Source organism: Entelurus aequoreus, linkage group LG13 (assembly GCF_033978785.1).
Source record: "Entelurus aequoreus isolate RoL-2023_Sb linkage group LG13, RoL_Eaeq_v1.1, whole genome shotgun sequence".
NCBI lineage: Eukaryota > Metazoa > Chordata > Actinopteri > Syngnathiformes > Syngnathidae > Entelurus > Entelurus aequoreus.
This window is the reverse complement of record NC_084743.1, coordinates 4,417,314-4,442,716: the sequence shown is the minus strand read 5'-3', so window position 1 is coordinate 4,442,716 and position 25,403 is coordinate 4,417,314. Positions and strand designations below refer to the sequence as shown.

The following is a 25,403-nucleotide window of genomic DNA, read 5'->3' as shown; positions in this document are numbered from 1 at the left end:
AATACCGCATGCTTTTGGTAAACGCAGGAGTGAGAAGAGGTTTTAAATTAATTAGCGCCCCGGCGGCTATTCAAGGAAATACGGTATTAGTATTTGTAATTAAATTATGGAACGGTTTAATAAACAATGTACTAATATCACGTCCGTTGTGTCCTTGAGCAAGACACTTCCCCCTTGCTCCTGTGTGAATGTGAATGGGTGAATGTGGAAATAGTGTCAAAGCTCTTTGAGTACCTTGAAGGTAGAAAAGCGCTATTATTAGAATAAGTACGTATAAGTTATCACACAACTCTTATGCTTAAAGGCCGTTGCTATAGTTATTATCTATTGTGCTCAAGTTGTAATTTTCTATCCGTGCAAAAGGCACACAACTTGTTATCTTCCACTGCAAGTTGGCTCGCAGCAGCAGTTTCCGTCTTCCCAGCCCGCTACGGACTTCAAAGTACCTCAACAAAGATAAGACGACAACACGCAGACAAAGCAGAGACAGGGCGAAATCTCGAGCTCAGGCACATCTGAATAATCCCATATTGTGATACTGGGGCTGCTTGCGTAATATGTGTCCCCTTCCCCCTAGAGGCTGCCTCAGTGATGTTAACTAGGGAACTCCCCGAATAAATAGAGGAGCGCGTGGGACTGCCCCTCAGAGCGTAGTGGGAGACTGTAACTGAGTGTGGAGCCCAATACGTTTCTCCTCATGAGCAAAATTGAACTCTGTCTCTGCCTGATTCCTTGCTTCTTGTCTCGTTTAATAGATAGTTTGGTGTTTTGAACCTGACAGCTATACAAGTATAACCATTTTTTTTTAATATGATGCAGTTTAAGAAACGTTTGAACCTTAGAGTGTTTACCTAGTGAAGAATAAATCATTTGAAAAACTTATTGACAAGTGATATAATCTTATTTATCTCATAATGTGAATCGTAACTGAAATGATCAAGTGTTCAATATGTGAAATTTCGATGTTGAAATGTCTGCAAAAAAACGAACTCCCCGTCGGGGAATTGAACACCGGTGGAGGAGAAACATGACACAAATTTGTAAAAAAAAAAAAAAAAAAAAAAAGTGTGTGGCAATCAAGACGCATCGGCTTGAGAACAACAAAGAAAAACATATTCAGAGGCAAATGTTTGATATTTTATTTTTGTGGAATTATCTGTAAAATTATTTATTATCAAGAAGTTTGCAAAAAAAAAACTCCCCGTCGGGGAGAAACATGACACAAATTTGTGAAAAAAAAAAAAAGTGCGTGGCAATGAAGGCGCATCGGCTTGAGAACAACAAAGAAAAACATATTCAGAGGCAAATATTTGATATTTTATTTTTGTGGAATTATCTGTAAAATTATTTATTATCAAAAAGTTTGCAAAAAAAAAACTCCCCGTCGGGGAGAAACATGACACAAATTTGTAAAAAAAAAAAAAAAAAGTGTGTAGCAATGAAGGCGCATCGGCTTGAGAACAACAAAGAAAAACATATTCAGAGGCAAATATTTGATATTTTATTTTTGTGGAATTATTTGTAAAATTATTTATTATCAAAAAGTTTGCAAAAAAATTACTCCCCGTCGGGGAATTGAACCCCGGTCTCCCGCGTGACAGGCGGGGATACTCACCACTATACTAACGAGGAGGCCGATATCGCCAGACGTAGTTAAAGACTATATGATTAAATATGTAGTGGGCGTGTTATACTTACGTGAATGTTGTCTGCGTGACTGATGTAAATCTTCAATCTCGTGGCGAACTGCCCCAATAGTTGCGTGTTCCGACGACTTTGCTGAGAATATCTGTAGTTAAAAAAACCCCAATAAAATACCCTTTCTGTGGAAAAAAACTGCCTCAAGAAGTGGACTTTTCACGCATGCGCAAACGGATCGAGTAGCCACATAAATCTGGCAGTGACAAACCAGCAACATTTGATTCCCGGCCGATACAAAGGTTTTTGTTTTCTTCAATATCAATACGTATTAATTTAACACATTCCTTTATTAATCTTGTTAGAGTCGTATTACCGTCGAGTTCCGAGTTGTTATCTTTTTCTCTACTTCCTGTGGCGGCTCAATATCCATAAACGTGACGACACTGACACCCGGTGGCCAGTGTGCTGTACTACATCTGCAACGTTTCATTCGGACCAAAAAGCAGGTCAGAACTTGGCAAAATCAAAAATCTGTGAGTATGATGATGTGTAATCATTAAAAAAAATAAAAAATAAAGACCTTTCCAGGACTCTACACGGACTCTGCTCTCTTGTGAATTCGACAAGAGACCTTCTGATCTGTTTTGATCAGAAAACACTTGGCTCTCCGAGTACCGCCATGATGACCAACTTTGAAAGACAGTAGAGTAGTAGGCCCAAGTATTCATGAAAACAAGGCATAGGTATATTTCATACTTTTTCCCATTGTAACACTACACACTGTTTGAACAGTAACACTGTGTTTGAATGTAGAGCAATTTTACTCGAATTCTTTGGCGTACCACCAGTAGTATACGCACCACAGTTTGAGTCCCTCGCATGTTGGCTAATACCTCAAATACGTGTACTGTGGTTGTGGCTACCTTGAAGGGAGCGATGATACACAATGGGTGTAGAAACAGATCACAGGAAACTGAATTTGCATCGGAACAGATTTTAATGCAGCAACTCACGCTCGAGAGTGAGAGAAAGATCGCAAGCATTGTTCGGATACTTTAGCACCAGTGTCGGACTTTCGGTCTGCATAATAAATTATATACACTGTTAAATATAATGTGATTTTAAAAACTACACAATCTACAGTAGTTTTCACATATTGAGAGACGGTACTACAGCAGGCACAAGACATTGAAACTACGTTGAGAACTTGTTGAATTAGGTGGAGCAACTTAAACATAATGTTGAAACAACATGCTTTTTGACAACGTTTAATCAATGTTGGCTTCTGATGTTGATTTGACCATTGAAATGTTGGTCGTTTCCCAACTGATATTCTACAACACAAATACAACATTGAAACAACATGCTTTAAGACAACGTTTAATCAATGTTGGCTTCTGACGTTGATTTGACCATTGAAATGTTGGCCGTTTCCTAACCGATATTCAATAACACAAATACAACGTTAAAACAACATGCTAATGATGACATTTAATCAATGTCAGGTTTCTGATGTTGATTCGGTCATTGAATTTTGGTTATTTCACAACCAATATTCTACAACAGAAATACAACGTTGAAACAACATGCTTTTTGACGACGTCTAATCAATGTTGGGTTCTGACGTTGATTTGACCATTGAAATGTTGGTCGTTTCCTAACCGATATTTAATAACACAAATACAACGTTGAAACAACATGCTTTTTGACGTTTAATCAATGTCGGTTTCTGACGTTGATTTGACTGTTGAATTTTGGTTATTTCCCAACCAATATTCAACAACACAAATACAACGTTGAAACAACATGCTTTTTGACGACGTCTAATCAATGTTGGGTTCTGACGTTGATTTGACCATTGAAATGTTGGTCGTTTCCTAACCGATATTCAATAACACAAATACGTTGAAACAACCTACTTTTTGACAATGTTTATTCAATGTCAGGTTGTGATGTTGACTTGACCATTGAAATGTTGGTCGTTTCCTAACCGATATTCAATAACACAAATACGTTGGAACAACATGGCTTTTGACGTTTAATCAATGTCGGTTTCTGACGTTGATTTGACCATTGAATTTTGGTCTTTTCCCAACTAATATTCTACAACACAAATACAACGTTGAAACAACATGCCTTTTAACGACGTTTAATCAATGTTGGGTTCTGACGTTGATTGACCATTGAAATTTGGTCATTTCCCAACCAATATTCTACAACACAAATACAACGTTGAAACAACATGCTTTTTGACGACGTCTAATCAATGTTGGGTTCTGACGTTGATTTGACCATTGAAATGTTGGTCGTTTCCTAACCGATATTTAATAACACAAATACAACCTTGAAACAACATGCTTTTTGACGTTTAATCAATGTCAGTTTCTGACGTTGATTTGACTGGTGAATTTTGGTCATTTCCCAACCAATATTCTACAACACAAATACAACGTTGAAACAACATACTTTTTGACAATGTTTATTCAATGTCAGGTTGTGACGTCGATTTGACCGTTGAAATGTTGGCCGTTTCCTAACCGATATTCTACAACACAAATACAACGTTGAAACAACATGCTTATTGTTGGAGCCAAATTTCCTTATTTGTTTATATTGTTTTTATTTTTTATTTTCTCTGATTGTTGGGTTCAGCATGATGAATTTCCTTTGCGGCAGATTGCTCCGTCCACTTCCTGTTAAGAACCAGGAAGTGTTGACAGGGAGGGGACTCTTGCTATTAGGGCTGGGAATCTTTGGGTGTCCCACGATTCGATTCAAAATCGATTCTTGGGGTCACGATTAGATTCAGAATCGATTTTTTTTCAATTCAACACGATTCTCGATTCAAAAACGATGTATTTATTTTTTTAAATTTTTTAAATTTATTTTTATTTATTTTTTTTAAATGAAAACAATACACAACAATACCATAATAATGCAATACAATTTCAAAACAAAACCCGACCCATCAACATTCAGAATAGCAATAAACAGAGCAATTGAGGAGACACAAACATGACACAGAACAATCTAAAAGTAGTGAGACAAAAATGAACATTATCAACAACAGTATCAATATTAGTAACAATTTCAACATAGCAGTGATTAAAAATCCCTCATTGATATTATCATTACAAACATTAATACAAAAAATAAATAAAAAAAAAGAACAATAGTGTCACAGTGGCTTACACTTGCATCGCATCTCATAAACTAAATGTCTAATGATAATGTCAATGAGGGATTTTTAATCACTGCTATGTTGAAATTGTAACTAATATTGATACTGTTGTTGATAATATTCATTTTTGTTTCACTACTTTTGGTTTGCTCTGTGTCGTGTTTGTGTCTCCTCTCAATGGCTCTGTGTTGCTGGGTCGAGTTTGGTTTTGGAATCGGATTGCTGTGATTAATTAAAAAAAAAAAAAAAATCAAAAAAAAAAAAATCAAAAAAATTTTCGATTTTTTAAAAATGAGAATCGATTCTGAATCTCACAACGTCAGAATCGCGATTCGAATTCGAATCGATTTTTTCCCACACCCCTAGTTGCTATGGTGCGGTTACCATGGTAGCCTCCATAAATTTGGTTCAGGTGTTAGCATTGGAGGACAAACAGTTTTCGAACGTGACGTGACGTGTCGTGTCTTGCCGTGACAATACTGTGACAATGTGCCATTCAAGGTCAGCATACTTTGTTATATAGTCTACATTTGATTTCATTTGGATAGCATAAAATAAACAAATTGTCCCAACCAACAAGGTGGATCCAACGTTACACACCAACGTTGTCTCAATTTACAAACACAACTATTTTGCAACGTTGTTTCAATGCCAGTTTTAAAGGACGTGTACGTATAATCAACGTTGTATCAATGTCTCGTGCCTGCCACTGTTATTTTTTTTACGGTAAAATTCCGTTGAAATCCACATTTGTGGCGTGATCATTATGAGAGAGTACGTGTCATCCGAGGTCAGCGGTCTCACTTCTAGAACTTCCGTGGAGCTTCACGGAAGTCATTCGGCACGACGGGTTCGGACCCTTTCCTGGCGAGGGTTGAAAACACGAGGGACATTTTCCTGAACGGGCCCTCGAGTTCTAGAAAGTGATGCCCGGTTACACCCGAGATGTCAGCTCACGCTAAAAAGAGAAAAGTTGATGAGGAATGGCGTGTTTTCAACAAGACATGGACTGCCAAGTACTTCTTTACAGAAATTAAAGGTAAAGCCGTGTGCTTAATTTGTGGTACACACGTTGCTGTGTTTAAAGAATATCATTTGAATCGCCACTACACGACGAAGCACCAGGAAAAATACCAGAATGTGTCTGATGGAGAGCGCGCAAGGGAGGCTGATGCGTTGATGGTAAAACTGCAAACCCAACAAGGACTTTTTGCCATATTTCACACCCCCAGAGATACACTTGACATGTTTCGTCATTTCTCACAAAATGGCCAGAAAAAGTAAGGCGTTTTCTGACGAAGAGTTTATTAAGGAGTGCTAATTGGAATCTGTTGCGCTAATATGCCCGGAGAAGAGGGGCGCATTTGAGAACGTGTCACTCTCCCGACGCACTGTAACGAGGCGGGTTGAGACCATCTCAGACCATTTCAAAGGATGAAGACTTTAAATAAATTCATCAAAAGCAATCTGCTTTTGTATAAAATTAAGTTAGGTTAAATGAAGTTATTATTATTATTGTTATTTTTTTATCTTACGGTATATCAAAAATAATATTGAGCAAAATTGAATTGAGATATTGTCGATGTGGCCCTCCAGCAATGCTCGGGTTGCTCATGCGGCCCCCGGTAAAAAATAGTTGCCCACCCCTGACCCAGATCATTCTTCATGGGCCAAATCTGTGGTTTGTCGAAAACCCAAAAATAATTATTGTTTTGGTTTTTTTACTACTATGCTAATGTGCCAATTTTGGTGTACAGTCATTCCTCGTTCGTCACGGCTAATTGGTTCCAGGCCTGACCGTGGTAATTGATTGTCCACCAATTAGGACGATTATTAATAAATCAAATATTTTCATAGTAAGGGCATAAAAGAAGGCTGTCTACAACATTCCACACAAGTTTTTAAACATAACTAGAGTCATACTCAGTGGCCTAGTGGTTAGAGTGTCCGCCCTGAGATGGGTAGGTCGTGAGTTCAAACCCCCGGCCGAGTCATACCAAAGACTATAAAAATGGGAGCCTTTACCTCCCTGCTTGGCACTCAGCATCAAGGGTTGGAATTGGGGGTTGAATCCCGAAAAATGATTCCTGGGCGCAGCCACCGCTGCTGCTCACTGCTCCCCTCACTTCCCAGGGGGTGGAACAAGGGTGATGGGTCAAATGCAGAGGACAAATTTCACCACACCTAGTGTGGTACTTTAACTTTAAGAGTCCTCTGTGGGGGTGTGTTATTGACCAGGCAGGTCTTAAAGACAGTCGCGGCTACGACTTAGCGCCGTGTTGTTAGCATTGCGCGTCCAGTTAGCATTGTTAGCATTAAGTGGCGCATCGGTACGACAGCGTCTCACCTTGTGACACCGCTCACACCGAAGGCTCACCGATGTAGAGGTGTGTTATTGACGAGGCGGGTCTTAAAGACAGTCGCAGCTACGACTTAGGGCCGTGTTGTTGGCATTGCGCGTCCTGTTAGCATTGTTAGCATTAAGTGGCGCATCGGTACGACAGCGTCTCGCCTTGTGACACCGCTCACACCGAAGGCTCACCGATGTAGAGGTGTGTTATTGACGAGGCGGGTCTTAAAGACAGTCGCAGCTACGACTTAGGGCCGTGTTGTTGGCATTGCGCGTCCTGTTAGCATTGTTAGCATTCCATCCAGGAAAATGTCCCACAGTTCTTCAGTGCCTAGTGTGTGTGTGCGTGTGTGTGTGTGTGTGTGTGTGTGTGTGTGTGTGTGTGTGTGTCACAGAGTGGTGTGATAAGACGCAGAGCCTTCCTCAGAGCTGCTCTGTAGGAGCGGCTGCCGCTCCCCAAAAATGGACCCCCTCTTCCGCCTCCGGTTCCGCCTCCACCGTCTCCTGGCGACGACGGCCAGGACCGCCAGCGCGGCGCTGACCAGCGCCCCCAGGATGCCGGCTCCCAGGAGCCACTGCCAGATCTGCTGGGCCTGCTCCAGGTAAGGGTTCAGGACCTCCTGCACAAACCTCTGACCTGTGGACAGACAGGATGACGTCACCGCCGGCGAGCGACTAGCAAAACCACGCTCGTGTGTGTGTGTGTGCCCTGACCCGGGTCCAGCAGGTACGCGTACTCGTATCCCATGGCCTTGTTGGACAGGAAGTAGTCTCCGTTTCGGTACAGAGGCAGGAAGGGCACCATGTAGTAGCCGTCGTTGTGGCCGATGGGGGCGTTGGCCAGCGGGTAGACGGTCCGCGTGGGCTGGTGGGTCCTGAGCCAGCGCTCGAAGATGCTGGACGAGGCAAGACCGAAGTCACCGTCAGAATGATTGTACACAAGTTATCAGACAACTTGTTTGCTTTGAGTTCAGGTTGCCCCTGCAGGTCTGTGGTTACGATCCACCGGTGCTTACAAAGCCGTCTTTGAGCTTATCAAGCAAAAGGCGGACAGCTTGTAAACCTCCACTGTGTGCGATGGAATGCGCCGTAGAGGTGTCGGTTTCTCAGATCTTGGACAGTGTGGAGAATGCATATGTGTTTAAGAGTTCTTTCTTTATTCATAGCCATGTTTAGAGCAGCTAGTACTTTTCCATTCTGTATACCAGTTTCTCTTTGTCTACATAGGTCTGTTTAGTGTTTTAGACATTGGAATGTGAAGAAAATACACCCCCCTCCTTCCTTATCAGTGTTGGGAAAGGGAGAGGCATTCCTTTCTGCTTTCCTTTTCAAAGAGTAGTTTTTTTCCGTTTGAATGTTAGAACAACTTGAGAAGTCGGTATGAATGTATTGGTCTAGGCTGTTCTCCTGAAGCTTCAGTAAAACTTGATAATATTCCTATTCTGTCTTGATGGTCCTTCTTACTCAGCATATATGTCATCGAAAGAACTTGGGATTGACCAGTGGCTTAAATTCCCTGGGAGGAAGAGCATGGTCGACGCAACAACAGCCACAGGAAGGACCTTAGCAAGACCCGAAATCTATGAGGAGATAGGGGGCAAACCTGACACCGCTCCAAGCACATTTTCTTTGAACTGTTTATGCAGCAGCTGTTTATGACCCCCTCCCCTTAGAAGCAGCTATGTAATCAGGGAATGCCCAAATAAACGAGGATGCGTGGAACTTGTTCCTCAGAGCGGCGGGGCGACACTGCACCAGGGTGCAGGTCGACGCGCTCTCCTCATGAGCTAAATTGAATCCTGTCTCTGTTTGATTCCTTGCTTCTTGTCTTGTTTAATAGATAGTTCGGCGTTCGAACCTGACAATCACGGCAAGCCAGGACTTTGTGGGTGTGGTGCTCACCTGTCTATGAAGGCGTGGTGCAGGAGGAAGACGGGGTCGTTGGCGGACCCTTCCACGGACGACATGGTGCCGTTCATGAAGACGTGCAGGGCGTTGTGCATGGTGCTCTGACCCTGGACCGCCATGCCGCTTTCAGGACTGGCAAAACCTGGAGAGGCGCCATGGAGGTCAATTTGTGTCTGTACTAGGGTTGTCCCCATTCCAAGATTTTGCTACTTTTCGATACTTTTCTAAATAAAGGGGACCACAAAAAATGTAATTATTGTCTTTATTTGAACCAAAAATCTTAGGGTACATGAAACATATGTTTGTTATTGTAATTTAGTCCTTAAATAAAATAGTGAACGTACTAGACAACTTGTCTTTTAGTAGTAAGTAAAAAATATCGATGTAATCGTAGTAGTATCGACTAGATACGCTATTGTACTTGGTATCATTACAGTGGATGTCAGGTGTAGATCCACCCATGGCGTTTGTTTACATTGGGACGCCGGTGAGCTATTGTATCCTCCTACGGTGTGTCGTGAAGCATGTTTAGCTATTCCTCGTCCTCCAGTGATAATGATACTTGTAACAAACTTACTTTATTTGTCACCATGGAGACAAGGATTAGTGACTTAGAAGTAGCTAAAACACTGCGGATGGATGTTAGCACCTCTTCCTGAGGGTGTTTCAGTGTTATAACTTCACCTTTGTCCCTTTTCTGTCTACACACTGTGTCTGCTTGTAAGTACTCTGTGTGCGTGCGCTGCCGAACATGCTTCCCTGCTCGTATAACCGGCAATGTCACGACGTCAAACAGAGTATAGGACCGTTTTTGATTCATTAGTACCGTACAACCCCGGTCTTTACTATGACAGCTTTTTTATTATGGACATCAAATGTAGGTTCTACTTAGGCTGCTGCCCCCGCGACCAGACTCCGGATAAGTGGAAGAAGATGGAATTTGATGTCACTTAATTTTATGCATTTGAATTTTGTGAACTGGATCTAAAATGATGGCGAGAGTTTCTTTGAATTACAATTTGCGAGCAACATTTGTGTGTTTAAAAACTCACTTTGGTATTATTCATTGTGTGAAACTTCTGAGTAAAAAAAATAAAAGTATAAAAATGAAGTGTAAAAAAAAAATGTCGTGCAAGTCACGTGACTTCAAACTGGACACCTCATTGGCTGCTTCTGAGACACGATCCATTGCTTCAGTCGTAATTTGAGTTTTGAAGCAACACATTTTTCTGCAATGAATTTTATTACACATTAAAATGTAAAACATTAGATTTTAATAAGTGCGTTTTTAAACATACTGATTTCGCTAACAATTTTTCAAGTAATTAATAGTTAAGATAATAATAAAAATAAAAATTCCATCCATCCATCCATTTTCTACCGCTTGTCCCTTTTTGGGGTACTAATTTTACTAACTATTTTTCTATTTTTCAACTAAATAATAATTAAGATAATAATAATAAATAAAAAAAAGAAATTCAGGTCACAAAATTCAAACACAAATAATTCAGTTACTGTAAATTCCGGATTATAAACCGCTATTTTTCTTCCTACACTTTGAACTCTGCGGCTTATAAATTATGCATTTTTCTTTGCTGACGGACATAATGCAAATAGATAAAAAAAACAAAAAAACAAAGACACTAAAAAGGTGTTTTATTGTTTGTGCTATGGCGCCATCTTTTGGAGGAGTTGGCTCACTGACTGAGCTGAAAATGATTTGAACACAAAACATTGTGGTCATTAGCGAAGACAAATCCATCAATAATACACGATAATTCACGATATATGTATTTTTTCCTTGTGTTTTACATTTGTAGCTGCATGTAGAAATGGCGCCGCTGAACTGGCAGCTGGTTGCATCACGTTCACATTCAGTGTTAGGGATGTGTGTGTACAAGTGTATAAACACGTGTGTGTGGGTGTGTGTGTGTGTGTGTGTGTGTGTGTGTGTGTAGCGTTTCGTACCCTCAAGGACGTTCCTGAAGCTCATGTTGGCGAATCGGTCCATGGTGCCGGTCTCGTACTGGGGGAGGCCCACGGTGAAGTCCACGTCGGCGGACGTCGGGAGTCGCTGCACGCGTCTGGTGTCGTGGTTGCCAGGGTTACGCAACAGCGGCCCCTCCCCGGTGGCATTGCACAACATCTCCCGCCTGTTGTATTCCTGCGGCTGAGTGCAGATGACCTACAGGTGCACCAAAATACACCAGGGTGATGAATTTATATATATATATATATATATAATTATTAAATTATAAATTAATGAAATAATAATACTTATTCATTGTCAATGGGGAGAAAATTCTGGGAAAACTGGGAATTTTGGGAAAGGGAAAACATGAGTTGCGTTTGATATATGGGAAGAGTAGTGTGGGTGGATGGTTGAAAGGTTGGAATCAGGTTTAAAATTACCGCAAAATGAATATGTCCATTTATTTGAATGGGAATTTCCTGGAAATTTGGGGATTTCGGGAAAACTGGGATTAAAAAAAAAAATCAATACTAGCACAATTGTCCTAAAATATATGAATGGGCTGGTGTTGGCATTTTTGGAATCGGTTGACGTAGCAACAGTTTGAATTGAGAATGGGTATTTTTGAATTCCTGGAATTTTTGGTATAAAAACCGGGAATTTGTACAAAAAAAATGGAGCATTTGTTGTCCAAACTAAGAGGAATGTTTCGAAGGTGGAATGGCCAAAAACGAATGAAGATTGTGAAATCTTTCCAGGAAGAGGTGAAAATAGGGCTTTGGGAAATCGTGAATTCCTGGAATTTTTTGTATAAAAACTGGGAATTTGTACAAAAAAAATGGAGCGTTTGTTGTCCAAACTAAGAGGAATGTTTCGAAGGTGGAATGGCCAAAAACGAATGAAGATTGTGAAATCTTTCCAGGAAGAGGTGAAAATAGGGCTTTGGGAAATCGTGAATTCCTGGAATTTTTTGTATAAAAACTGGGAATTTGTACAAAAAAAATTGAGTGTTTGTTGTCCAAACTAAGAGGAATGTTTCGAAGGTGGAATGGCCAAAAACGAATGAAGATTGCGAAATCTTTCCAGGAAGAGGTGAAAATAGGGCTTTGGGAAATCGTGAATTCCTGGAATTTTTTTAAACTTGAAAAATGCTCAGTAGTGTGGGTGGATGGTTGAAAGGTCGAAATCGGGTTTAAAAATGGCGCAAAATGAATATGTCCATTTATTTGAATGGGAATTTCCTGGAAATTTGGGGATTTCGGCAAAACCAGGAATTTTTGAAAATATTGATACTAGCACAATTGTCCTAAAGGATATAAATGGGTTGGTGTTGGCATTTTTGGAATCGGTTGAAAAATGTTGACGTAGCAACAGTTTCAATTGAGAATGGTTTTTTTTTAATTCCTGGAATTTTTTGTATAAAACCTGGGAGTTTGTACAAAAAAATAGGAACATTTGTTGTCCAAACTAAGAGGAATGTTTCGAAGGTGGAATGGCAAAAAACGGTTGAAAAACGAAGACTGTGGAAACTTTCCAGGAAAAGGTGAAAATAGGGATTTGGAAAACTGGAAATTCCTGGATTTTTTGTTTTATCTTGGAAATGGTAGTTTGATTGTCCAGGGTGAGTGGAGTGTGTGGATGTTGGAACGCTTTTAAATCGGATAAGAAATAGATTGTATAATGCTTATTCATTTTCAATGGGGAGAAAATTCCGGGAAAACCGGGAATTTTGGGAAAGGGAAAAACACGTTTTGCGTTCGATTTATGGGAAGAGTAGTGTGGGTGGATGGTTGAAAGGTTGCAATCAGGTCTAAAAATGGCGCAAAATGAATAAGTCCGTTCTTTTGAATGGGAATTTCCTGGAAATTTGAGGATTTCAGGACAACCGGGAAATTTTTAAAATATTGATACTAACACAATTTTCCTAAAATAAATAAATGGGTTGGTGTTGCAATTTTTGGAATCAGTTGAAAAATGTTGACGTAGTAAAAGTTTGAATTGAGAATGGGTATTTTGGTATTCCTGGAATTTCGGGAAAACTGGGAAAAAAAAAAAAAAAATAAAAAATTGTTGTCCAAACTATGAGGTAATGTTTTGAAAGTGGAATGGTCAAAAACGGTTCAAAAATATGGACTGTGAAAACTTTCCAGGAAGAGATGAAAATAGGGCTTTGGAAAACCGGGAATTCCTGGAATTTTTTTTTTTTACTTGAATAATGGTAGTTTGATTGTCCAGGGTGAGTGGAGTGTGTGGATGGTGGAACACTTTCAAATCAGGTAAGAAATGTGGATTGTATAATTCTGATTCATTTTCAACAATGGGGAGAACATTAATCATGGAATCAATAATAATAAATTAAATTATCAATTAAATCATAAAATAATTAATTAAATCTTGAAATAATTAATTAAAACATGAAATAATAAATCCCATAATTAAATTATTAATACAGTATTGAACAAGTAATTTAACGATTAAATAATTAATTACATCATGAAATAATTAAATAATAAAATCAATAATGAATTAAATTATTAATTAAGTGAAGTGAAGTGAATTATATTTATATAGCGCTTTTCTCTAGTGACTCAAAGCGCTTTACATAGTGAAAACCCAATATCTAAGTTACATTTAAACCAGTGTGGGTGGCACTGAGAGCAGGTGGGTAAAGTGTCTTGCCCAAGGACACAACGGCAGTGACTAGGATGGCGGAAGTGGGAATCGAACCTGCAACCCTCAGGTTGATGGCACGGCCACTCTACCAACCGAGCTATACCGCCCCTAAATTATTTCATAATTTAATTAAATTATGAAAAAAATAAAATCCACACTTAAATGATTAATTAAACATTGAAAAAGTAATTAAACGATAAATAAGTAATTAAATATTGAACTAATTGTGAAAAAAAATCATCAAATTATGAAATCAATAATTAATTTATTAATTAAATTGTGAAAAAAATAAAATCCACACTTAAATGGTTAATTCAACATTGAAAAAGTAATTAAACGATAAATAAGTAATTAAATATTGAACTAATTGTGAAATAAAAATAAAATCATCAAATTATGAAATCAATAATGAATTAAATTATTAATTAAATTATGAAAAAAATAAAATCCACACTTAAATGATTAATTAAACATTGAAAAAGTAACTACACGATAAATAAGTAATTAAATATTGAACTAATTGTGAAATAAAAATAAAATCATCAAATTATGAAATCAATAATGAATTAAATTATTAATTAAATTATGAAAAAAATAAAATCCACACTTAAATGATTAACTAAACATTTAAAAAGTAATTACACGATAAATAATTAATAAAATATTGAACTAATTGTGAAATAAAAATAAAATCATCAAATTATGAAATCAATAATGAATTTAATTATTAATTAAATTATGAAAAAAATTTAATCCACACTTAAATGATTAACTAAACATTGAAAAAGTAATTACACGATAAATAAGTAATTAAATATTGAACTAATTGTGAAATAAAAATAAAATCATCAAATTATGAAATCAATAATGAATTACATTATTAATTAAATTATGAAAACAATTAAATCCACACTTAAATGATTAACTAAACATTGAAAAAGTAATTAAGCGATACATAGGTAACTAAATATTGAACTAATTGTGAAATACAAATAAAATCATCAAATTATGAAATCAATAATGAATTAAATTATTAATTAAATTATAAAACAATTAAATCCACACTTAAATGATTAACTAAACATTGAAAAAGTAATTAAGCGATAAATAGGTAACTAAATATTGAACTAATCGTGAAATAAAAATAAAATCATCAAATTATGAAATCAATAATGAATTTATTAATTAAATTATGAAAAAAATAAAATCCACACTTGAATGATTAACTAAACATTGAAAAAGTAATTAAGCAATAAATAAGTAACTAAATATTGAAATAATCGTGAAATAAAAATAAAATCATCAAATTATGAAATCAATAATGAATTAAATTATTAATTCAATTATGAAAAAAATAAAACCCACACTTAAATGATTAATTAAACATTGAAAAAGTAACTACATGATAAATAAGTAATTAAATATTGAACTAATTGTGAAATAAAAATAAAATCATCAAATTATGAAATCAATAATGAATTAAATTATTAATTAAATTATAAAACAATTAAATCCACACTTAAATGATTAACTAAACATTGAAAAAGTAATTAAGCGATAAATAAGTAACTAAATATTGAAATAACCGTGAAATAAAAATAAAATCATCAAATTATGAAATCAATAATGAATTTAATTATTAATTAAATTATGAAAAAAATAAAATCCACACTTAAATGATTAACTAAGCATTGAAAAAGTAATTAAGCGATAAATAAGTAACTAAATATTGAACTAATCGTGAAATAAAAATAAAATCATGAAAGTATGAAATCAATAATGAATTAAATTATTAATTCAATTATGAAAAAAATAAAATCCACACTTAAATGATTAACTAAACATTGAAAAAGTAATTAAGCGTTAAATAAGTAATTAAATATTGAACTAATCGTGAAATAAAAATAAAATCATCAAATTATGAAATCAATAATGAATTTATTAATTAAATTATGAAAAAAATAAAATCCACACTTGAATGATTAACTAAACATTGAAAAAGTAATTAAGCAATAAATAAGTAACTAAATATTGAAATAATCGTGAAATAAAAATAAAATCATCAAATTATGAAATTAATAATGAATTAAATTATTAATTAAATTATGAAAAAAATAAAATCCACACTTACATGATTAACTAAATATTGAAAAAGTAATTAAGCGATAAATAACTAAATATTAAAATAATCTTGAAATAAAAATAAAATCATCAAATTATGAAATCAATAATGAATTAAATTATTAATTAAATTATGAAAAAAATAAAATCCAAACTTAAATGATTAACTAAACATTTAAAAAGTAATTAAGCGATAAATAAGTAACTGAATATTGAAATAATCGTGAAATAAAAATAAAATAATCAAATTATGATATCGACAATGAATTAAATTATTAATTAAATTATGAAAAAAATAAAATCCACACTTAAATGATCAAACATTGAAAAAGTAATTAAGCGATAAATAAGTAATTAAATATTGAACTAATTGTGAAATAAAAATAAAATCAATATATGAAATCAATAATAATAATTACAAATTGAAATAAATAATTAAACCATGTAATAAACTAATGTACTTTTCATGAAATAAAATAATGACACATTTGATAACATTTATGTATTTAATTTCAAATAAAACTATTTCTTAAAATGTTGAATTAATTATTTAAGTATTGTTTTACTTATTTAATTTGACGCCAATTCTGATTTTGGGTCGAGCCAGTTAAAAAAAAAGCGAAGGAAACATTCTTGCCTTCCACGACGAGAAGACGGAGGCGGGGCTGATGAGGTTGGGGTCGAAGGAGCTCCGCCCCCCCATCAAGCGGTCGGTGCACACCTGGCACGTCCCGGCGTCCCTCCAGTCCCAGTAGGGCAGGGTGAAGTTGAAGTCCCCCGTCATCTTCCTGATCTGGTGCTCCCAGTGCAGCAGGAAGACGCGGTGCCACGGCAGGAAGGCGGCGGACTCGTGGGCGAAGTCGATGTCGGCCCAGACGTTGCCCGCCCCCCCCAGCAGGGCGTCGCGCGACACGTAGTAGTGCATCCACACGAACAGGTCGTAGGAGTTGATGTCGGAGAACATGGGGGTCTCCCCGTTCTCGCCCATCTCCCACCTGGTTGCCGTGGCGATGACGTAGTCCGGGTTGATGGTGTTCTTGGCCAGGTTCAGGTAGGAGATGAACTTCTGCTGCTCGCCCGCCGACAGGCTCATGATGTTCCTGCGCACCGACTCCCGGTACTCGGCGCAGTTGGCTCCCCAGTAGCCGTAGCGGCACTCCCCGCAGTCGGCGCCGCCGTAGTTCCCGGCGCAGCGGCAGGTGCGGTTGTAGAACGCCAGCGGCCAGCGCTCCCTGTCGTCCACCCCGCTGTGCGGGTACTGCGGGCCGTGGGGCTCCTCCGACACCGCCACGTCGGCGCAGAAACCGCGGCCCGACAGGGCGCCGCAGGCCGAGCCGTCCCCGGCCCACGCCGGGCAGCACTCTTTGGTCCGCAGGCCCTCCGAGTTGGCGCACGGGCGCGGGAACTGGCAGAAGGAGGCGGCGAGAAGCTGCCAAAGAAGCCCGGCGACAAACGCGCTCCTCATGGTGGTCACCTGCCGAGACCCCGGAATCTTACCAGGAACTTTGACAACATGAATATTTCTTACCACCGTGTCTTGACTTGCTCTCCCCGTCTGGGCTTCTCTGCTTGGGCTGCTGCACCCGTCGCCCGGAACAAGATGGATGGATGGATGGACCTTCCACTCCTCTCTCTCTGCATCCAACCGACCTCTCCTGCTGCCCGCCGCTCACTGAGCGGGTTTAGGGGCCGTCCTCCCACAAAGTGCGTGATCTAAAAAGGACGTGTGTGTGTGTGTGTGTGTGTGTGTGTGTGTGTGTGTGTTCTTGTATTCCACCCTTCTTGAGACTTGAAGAAGGAAAAGTAGCTTCCATATGAGGACCGGTGAACAAGGTAGGACATAAATCATGGTCCCAATGCGGAAAACCTCTGGTCAACATATGAAATAACAAGTGTGTGTAAGAAATTGAAATGAGCCCCCCTAATAAAACAAATAAAAATAAATATGTATATAGAGACATACTGTAATAAGTTGACGTAAGTAATGAAGATTAAAAAACAATTAATTTTATTTTATTTTTTTAACTAAAAGCAGTCTTTTTCTCACAATGTGTCGACTTTTTCTTGTAAAATTGGGAACAATTTCTCATATTCTTTCTGTTTCTGGAATATTGCAACATTTTCCTGTAAAAATAATACTTTTTTATGTAAAATGATTACTTTTTAATGCAAAATGGTGACATTTGTCATATGAAATTCTGACTTTTATCACAATATTGCCAATTTTTTTGTTGTTCTTGTAAAATAGTGACATTTTTTGGAGTAAAATGATGACTTTTGTCATCATTTTGCCAAGTAAAATTCTGATGATTATTATAACCTGGCCAAAATTTGAAAGCTTTCTTATAAAATTGTGACTTTTGTCCAGTAAAATTACGACTCTTTTCATAAAATTGCTAAAAATGTACGATTTTTCTTGTAAAATTGCGACTGTTATTGAGTAAAATTCCAACTTTTATCATAATATTGCACAAATGTTCCGTTTTTCTTGTAACATTTTGACTTGCGTTGAGTAAAATGACGACTTTTATTATAATACTGCCAAAATTCTAAGTTTTTCTTGTGAAATTGTGACCTTTTTCTTGTGAAATTCTAACTCATTTTTCACAACAAGCTTTTTTTATATTTGCATAGTATGTATATATTATTAATGTTGTAAATACACTTCTTTATATATCTAGAAAGGCTGGTGCTAAAGAGGGAGGCATTTTTCGCAGCTCTCAAGAAGGTAACAAATACAAGAATGTGTGTGTGTGTGTGTGTGTGTGTGTGTGTGTGTGTGTGTGTGTGTGTGTGTGTGTGTGTGTGTGTGTGTGTGTGTGTGTGTGTGTGTGTGTGTGTGTGTGTGTGTGTGTGTGTGTTCTCCTACAACATCACATGCCGGGGATAATATTCCAGATCCTTTCTTTCATTCCGTCTCGGGACCAGCTGACCTGTGCCCCAACACACCTCAGGCACCGACGTGTGACACAAAATACTTCTGGCAACTTCTGCAAGTTCACCCACTTCATCAAGTAGAGGCGGAACCCTCGTATTAATAGTACAACACCCAAAGGCAGTGAAGTCGTCACGTTGTGTAAATGGTAAACGAAAACAATGATTTGCAAATCCTTTTCAACTTCTATTCAATTGAAAAGACGGCCAAGACAAGATATTTCCTGTTCACACTGAGAAACTTTGTTATTTTGTGCAAATATTAGCTCATTTGGAATTTGATGCCTGCAACATGTTTCAAAAAAGCTGGCACGAGTGGCGAAAAAGACTGAGAAATGGCTGTTTACGACCCCCTTCCTTAAGAAACAGCTGTTGCCATGTAATAAGGGAAAGTCACTGAACAAGAGTACAGTGTCTGCGCGTTTCTCCTCATTGAGCTACATTTAATTCTGTCCCTGTTTAATTCCTTGCTTCTTGTCTTGTTTAATAGATGTCATCAGTGTTTGAACCTGACCATTGGTGTGTAAAGGATATCACCACGTGGGCTCAGGAACACTTCAGAAACCCACTGTCAGTAACTATAGTTGGTCGCTACATCTGTAAGTGCAAGTTAAAACTCTCCTATGCAAAGCCAAAGCCGTTTATCAACAACACCCAGACACGCCGCCGGCTTCGCTGGACCCGAGATCATCTAAGATGGACTGATGCAAAGTGGGAAAGTGTTCTGTGGTCTGACGAGTCCACATTTCAAATTGTTTTTGGAAATGTGGACCAAAGAGGAAAAGAACCATCCGGACTGTTCTAGGGTGAAAGTGTAAAAGGCAGCATGGGTGATGGTATGGGGGTGTATTAGTGGCCAAGACATGGGTAACTTACACATGTGTGATGGTATGGGGGTGTATTAGTGGCCAAGACATGGGTAACTTACACATGTGTGATGGTATTGGGGTGTATTAGTGGCCAAGACATGGGTAACTTACACATGTGTGATGGTATGGGGGTGTATTAGTGGCCAAGACATGGGTAAGTTACAAATGTGTGAAGGCACCATTAATGCTGAAAGGGTTTTGGAGCAACATATGTTGCCATCCAAGCAAGGTTATCATGTTATCTACACTGTAGATAACATGATATCGGTACCGGTCCGCGGACTGATTGGTACCGGGCCGCATAAGAAATTTAAAAAAAAAAATAAAAATTTTTTTTTTTATTTAAAAAAAAAAAAATGAAATCAACATAAAAAACACAATATATACATTATATATCAATATAGATCAATACAATCTGCAGGGATACAGTCCGTAAGCACACATGATTGTATTTAATTATGTAAAAAAAAAATTGGAGCTGAAACATTTCAAATGTTCTGTTACTAATTTGTTAAATAATTGTGAAATCATTCTACTGCTGCAAACCAAATTGCCCCTCGGGGACAATAAAGATGTTCTAAGTTTAAGTTTAAGTCTAAATCAGATTTGCTGAGGTTTAAACCAAAAATAATCTACAAAACAAAACAAGAATGTCTTTTCAAGTTAAAATGTCAATGAATGTGTAAGAGGGCGCTTCTTATGAAGTGTTACCTCAAACATATTCCAAGCACCTTCCCACAAATTACTGGTCATTCAGAAACTTCAAATGACTTAAAATGAAGTCATACATTTGTATTTATTTCTAACTTTCAACACTTTAAATCAACGTCAGATTTTGCCATCAATTGTAAGTTTTTAAAAATATTTTTTTATGCCATTTTTGTCACAGAAAAATTTGTTTTTTATATTGTAAACACACAAAATATGAAATATTCCCCAGAAAATATTTCAAAGTGTAATATTTGATGTGAAGTCATTGGAGCGTTAAATATGTCAATAATTCATAACATTGACTTTAATTCATTATTATTTGAGCAATGACAGTTTAAAAAAAATCCCTAATAAAAAAAAACAACTTTAAAATGACTTAAAATGAAGTCATACATTTGTATTTATTTCTAACTTTCAACACTTAAGTCTCTAAATCAACTTCAAATTTTGCCCTCATTTGTAAGGTTTTTTGTTTGTTTTATGCCATTTTTGTCATAGAAAACTTTGTTTTTTATATTGAAAACATACAAAATATGAAATATTCCCCAGAAAATATTTAAAGTGTAATATTTGATGTGAAGTCATTGGAGCATTAAATATGTCAATAATTCATAACATTGATTTGGATTCATTATTATTTTTTAAGCAATGACCGTTTAAAAAAATCCCACAAATTACTCAAAAAACATTAAAATGACTTCAAATGAAGTCATACATTTGTATTTATTTCTAACTTTCAACACTTAAGTCTCTAAATCAACTTCAAATTTTGTCGTCATTTGTAAGGTTTTTTGTTTGTTTGTTTTATGCCATTTTTGTCATAAAACACTTTTTTATATTGTAAACACACAAAATATGCAACATTTTCCCCAGAAAATATTTCAAAGTGTAATATTTGATGTGAAGTCATTGGAGCGTTAAATATGTCAATAATTCATAACATTGATTTGGATTCATTATTATTTTTTAAGCAATGGCAGTTGAAACAAAATCCACAAGTTATTCAAAAAAACAACTTTAAAAGGACTTAAAATGAAGTCATACATTTGTATTTATTTCTAACTTTCAACACTTAAGTCTCTAAATCAACTTCAAATTTTGCCGTCAATTGTAAGGTTTTTTGTTTGTTTGTTTTATGCCATTTTTGTCATAAAACACTTTTTTATATTGTAAACACACAAAATATGCAACATTTTCCCTTAAAAATATTTCAAACTGTAATATTAGATGTGAAGTCATTGGAGCGTTAAATATGTCAATAATTCATTAAATAGATTTTGATTCATTATTATTTTTTGGACAATGACAGTTTAAAAAAAATCCCTATTTAAAAAAAAAAAACTTTAAAAGGACTTAAAATGAAGTCATACATTTGTATTTATTTCTAACTTTCAACACTTAAGTCTCGAAATCAACTTCAGATTTTGCCGTCATTTGTAAGGTTTTTTGTTTGTTTGTTTTATGCCATTTTTGTCACAGAAAACTTTGTTTTTTTTATTGTAAACACACAAAATATGAAATATTTCCCCAGAAAGTACTTAAAAGTATAATATTTGATGTGAAGTCATTGGAGCATTAAATATGTCAATAATTCATAACATTGATTTGGATTCATTATTATTTTTTGAGCAATGGCAGTTTAAAAAAATCCCAAAAATTGTTAAAAAAAACAACTTTAAAATGACTTAAAATGAAGTCATACATTTGTATTTATTTCTAACTTTCAACACTTAAGTCTCTAAATCAACTTCCAATTTTGCCCTCATTTGTAAGGTTTTTTGTTTGTTTGTTTTATGCCATTTTTGTCATAGAAAACTTTGTTTTTTATATTGTAAACACACAAAATATGCAACATTTTCCCCACAAAATATTTAAAGTGTAATATTTGATGTGAAGTCATTGGAGCATTAAATATGTCAATAATTCATAACATTGATTTGGATTCATTATTATTTTTTAAGCAATGACAGTTGAAACAAAATCCCACAAATTATTCAAAAAACATTAAAATGACTTAAAATGAAGTCATACATTTGTATTTATTTCTAACTTTCAACACTTAAGTCTCTAAATCAACTTCAAATTTTGCCGTCAATTGTAAGGATTTTTTGTTTGTTTGTTTTATGCCATTTTTGTCACAGAAAACTTTGTTTTTTATATTGTAAACACACAAAATATGCAACATTTCCCCCCAAAAATATTTCAAAGTGTAATATTTGATGTGAAGTCATTGGAGCGTTAAATATGTCAATAATTCATAACATTGATTTGGATTCATTATTATTTTTTTTAGCAATGGCAGTTTAAAAAAATCCCAAAAATTATTAAAAAAAACAACTTTAAAATGACTTAAAATGAAGTCATACATTTGTATTTATTTCTTACTTTCAACACTTAAGTCTCTAAATCAACTTCAAATTTTGTCGTCAATTGTAAGGTTTTTTGTTTGTTTGTTTTATGCCATTTTTGTCATAGAAAACTTTGTTTTTTATATTGTAAACATACAAAATATGAAATATTTTCCCCACAAAATACTTAAAAGTGTAATATTTGATGTGAAGTCATTGGAGCATTAAATATGTCAATAATTCATAACATTGAATTGGATTCATTATTATTTTTTGAGCAAAGGCATTTTAAAAAAAATCCCACAAATTATTAAAAAAAAACAACTTTAAAATGACTTCAAATGAAGTCATACATTTGTATTTATTTCTTACTTTCAACACTTAAGTCTCTAAATCAACTTCAAATTTTGTCGTCAATTGTAAGGTTTTTTGTTTGTTTGTTTTATGCCATTTTTGTCACAGAAAACTTTGTTTTTTATATTGTAAACACACAAAATATGCAATATTAACCCCAAAAAATATTTCAAAGTGTAATATTTGATGTGAAGTCATTGGAGCGTTAAATATGTCAATAATTCATAACATTGATTTGGATTCATTATTATTTTTTAAGCAATGACAGTTGAAACAAAATCCACCAGTTATTCAAAAAACATTAAAATGACTTAAAATGAAGTCATACATTTGTATTTATTTCTAACTTTCAACACTTAAGTCTTTAAATCAACCTCAAATTTTGCCCTCATTTGTAAGGTTTTTTGTTTGTTTGATGCCCTTTTTGTCATAAAACACTTTTTTATATTGTAAACACACAAAATATGCAACATTTTCCCTTAAAAATATTTCAAAGTGTAATATTTGATGTGAAGTCATTGGAGCATTAAATATGTCAATAATTCATTAAATTGATTTTGATTCATTATCATTTTTTGGACAATGACAGTTTAAAAAAAAATCCCAAATTTAAAAAAAAAACATTAAAATGACTTAAAATGAAGTCATACATTTGTATTTATTTCTAACTTTCAACACTTAAGTCTCTAAATCAACTTCAAATTTTGCCCTCATTTGTAAGGTTTTTTGTTTGTTTGTTTTATGCCATTTTTGTCATAGAAAACTTTGTTTTTTATATTGTAAACACACAAAATATGAAATATTTCCCCAGAAAGTACTTAAAAGTGTAATATTTGATGTGAAGTCATTGGAGCATTAAATATGTCAATAATTCATAACATTGATTTTGATTCATTATTATTTTTTGGACAATGACAGTTTAAAAAAATCCCAAAAATTATTAAAAAAAACAACATTAAAATGACTTAAAATGAAGTCATACATTTGTATTTATTTCTAACTTTCAACACTTAAGTCTCTAAATCAACTTCAAATTTTGTCGTCAATTGTAAGGTTTTTTGTTTGTTTGTTTTATGCCATTTTTGTCATAGAAAACTTTGTTTTTTATATTGAAAACACACAAAATATGAAATATTTTCCCCACAAAATATTTCAAAGTGTAATATTTGATGTGAAGTCATTGGAGCATTAAATATGTCAATAATTCATAACATTGATTTGGATTCATTATTATTTGAGCAATGACAGTTTAAAAAAAAATCCCTAATAAAAAAAAAACAACTTTAAAAGGACTTCAAATGAAGTCATACATTTGTATTTATTTCTAACTTTCAACACTTAAGTCTCTAAATCAACTTCAGATTTTGCCGTCAATTGTAAGGTTTTTTGTGTGTTTGTTTTATGCCATTTTTGCCATAGAAAACTTTGTTTTTTATATTGAAAACATACAAAATATGAAATATTTCCCCAGAAAATATTTCAAAGTGTAATATTTGATGTGAAGTCATTGGAGCATTAAATATGTCAATAATTCATAACATTGATTTGGATTCATTATTATTTTTTGGACAATGACAGTTTAAAAAAAAAAAATCCCCAAAATTATTTTAAAAACTTTAAAATGACTTAAAATGAAGTCATGCATTTGCATGACTTCATAAGTCACTTAAGTCTCTAAATCAAGGTTTTGTTTTTGTTTTATGCCATTTTTGTCATAGAAAACTTTGTTTATATTGTAAACACAAAATATGAAATATTTCCCCCCAAAAACTTTGATTTTGATTCATAATTTTTTGAGCAAAGACAGTTAAAAAATAATTTAAAAAAAATAATAATAAAAAAATCCTGCATGGCAGTTTTGTATTATTAAATCAACTTTGCAACTTTTATCTTGTTTGCTCTTTTATTACACTTTTATTTTTATAATGTTAAACAAGTATTTATGTGCCACACTTTGGACACACTGATCAGACTGCATTGATCAGACTATATATTGATCAGACTGCATTGATCAGACTATATATTGATCAGACTACATTGATCAGACTATTTTGATCAGACTATACTGATCAGACTATATTGATCAGACTATATTGATCAGACTATACTGATCAGACTATATTGATCAGACTATATTGATCAGACTACATTGATCACATTGATCAGACTATATTGATCAGACTATATTGATCAGACTATATTGATCAGACTATACTGATCAGACTATATTGATCAGACTATATTGATCAGACTACATTGATCACATTGATCAGACTATATATTGATCAGACTACATTGATCAGACTATATTGATCAGACTATACTGATCAGACTATATTGA

The 25,403-nt window shown here is 35.1% G+C and overlaps 2 protein-coding genes and 1 non-coding gene across 3 annotated transcripts in view; all 3 read right to left on the bottom strand.

The window, feature by feature from the left end:
* Positions 1-25,403, bottom strand: part of naalad2 (N-acetylated alpha-linked acidic dipeptidase 2) — a 182,560-nt gene that overhangs the window by 127,810 nt on the left and 29,347 nt on the right. The window lies entirely within an intron of this gene.
* Positions 1,561-1,632, bottom strand: trnad-guc (transfer RNA aspartic acid (anticodon GUC)). Its single transcript has one exon. It is a non-coding gene; the product is annotated as a tRNA-Asp (tRNA).
* tyr (tyrosinase) lies at positions 7,562-17,320 on the bottom strand. Its single transcript, XM_062068401.1, has 5 exons — positions 16,484-17,320; positions 11,049-11,265; positions 9,075-9,222; positions 7,887-8,068; positions 7,562-7,809 (listed from the first exon to the last, which is right to left on the bottom strand). The coding sequence occupies exons 1-5, from the start codon at positions 17,309-17,311 to the stop codon at positions 7,562-7,564; spliced, it is 1,623 nt and encodes a 540-aa protein (XP_061924385.1). The 5' UTR covers positions 17,312-17,320.

Bases quoted from the DNA above. Each gene is read 5' to 3' on its own strand.
- tyr (XM_062068401.1), bottom strand. From the start codon at position 17,311: ATGAGGAGCGCGTTTGTCGCCGGGCTTCTTTGGCAGCTTCTCGCCGCC. The intron at 11,266-16,483 runs GCAAGAATGTTT...GTGCACCTGTAG, and splicing joins CCGTCTTCTCGTCGTGGAAG to GTCATCTGCACTCAGCCGCA. The intron at 8,069-9,074 runs GTGAGCACCACA...TGCCTCGTCCAG, and splicing joins CACCACGCCTTCATAGACAG to CATCTTCGAGCGCTGGCTCA.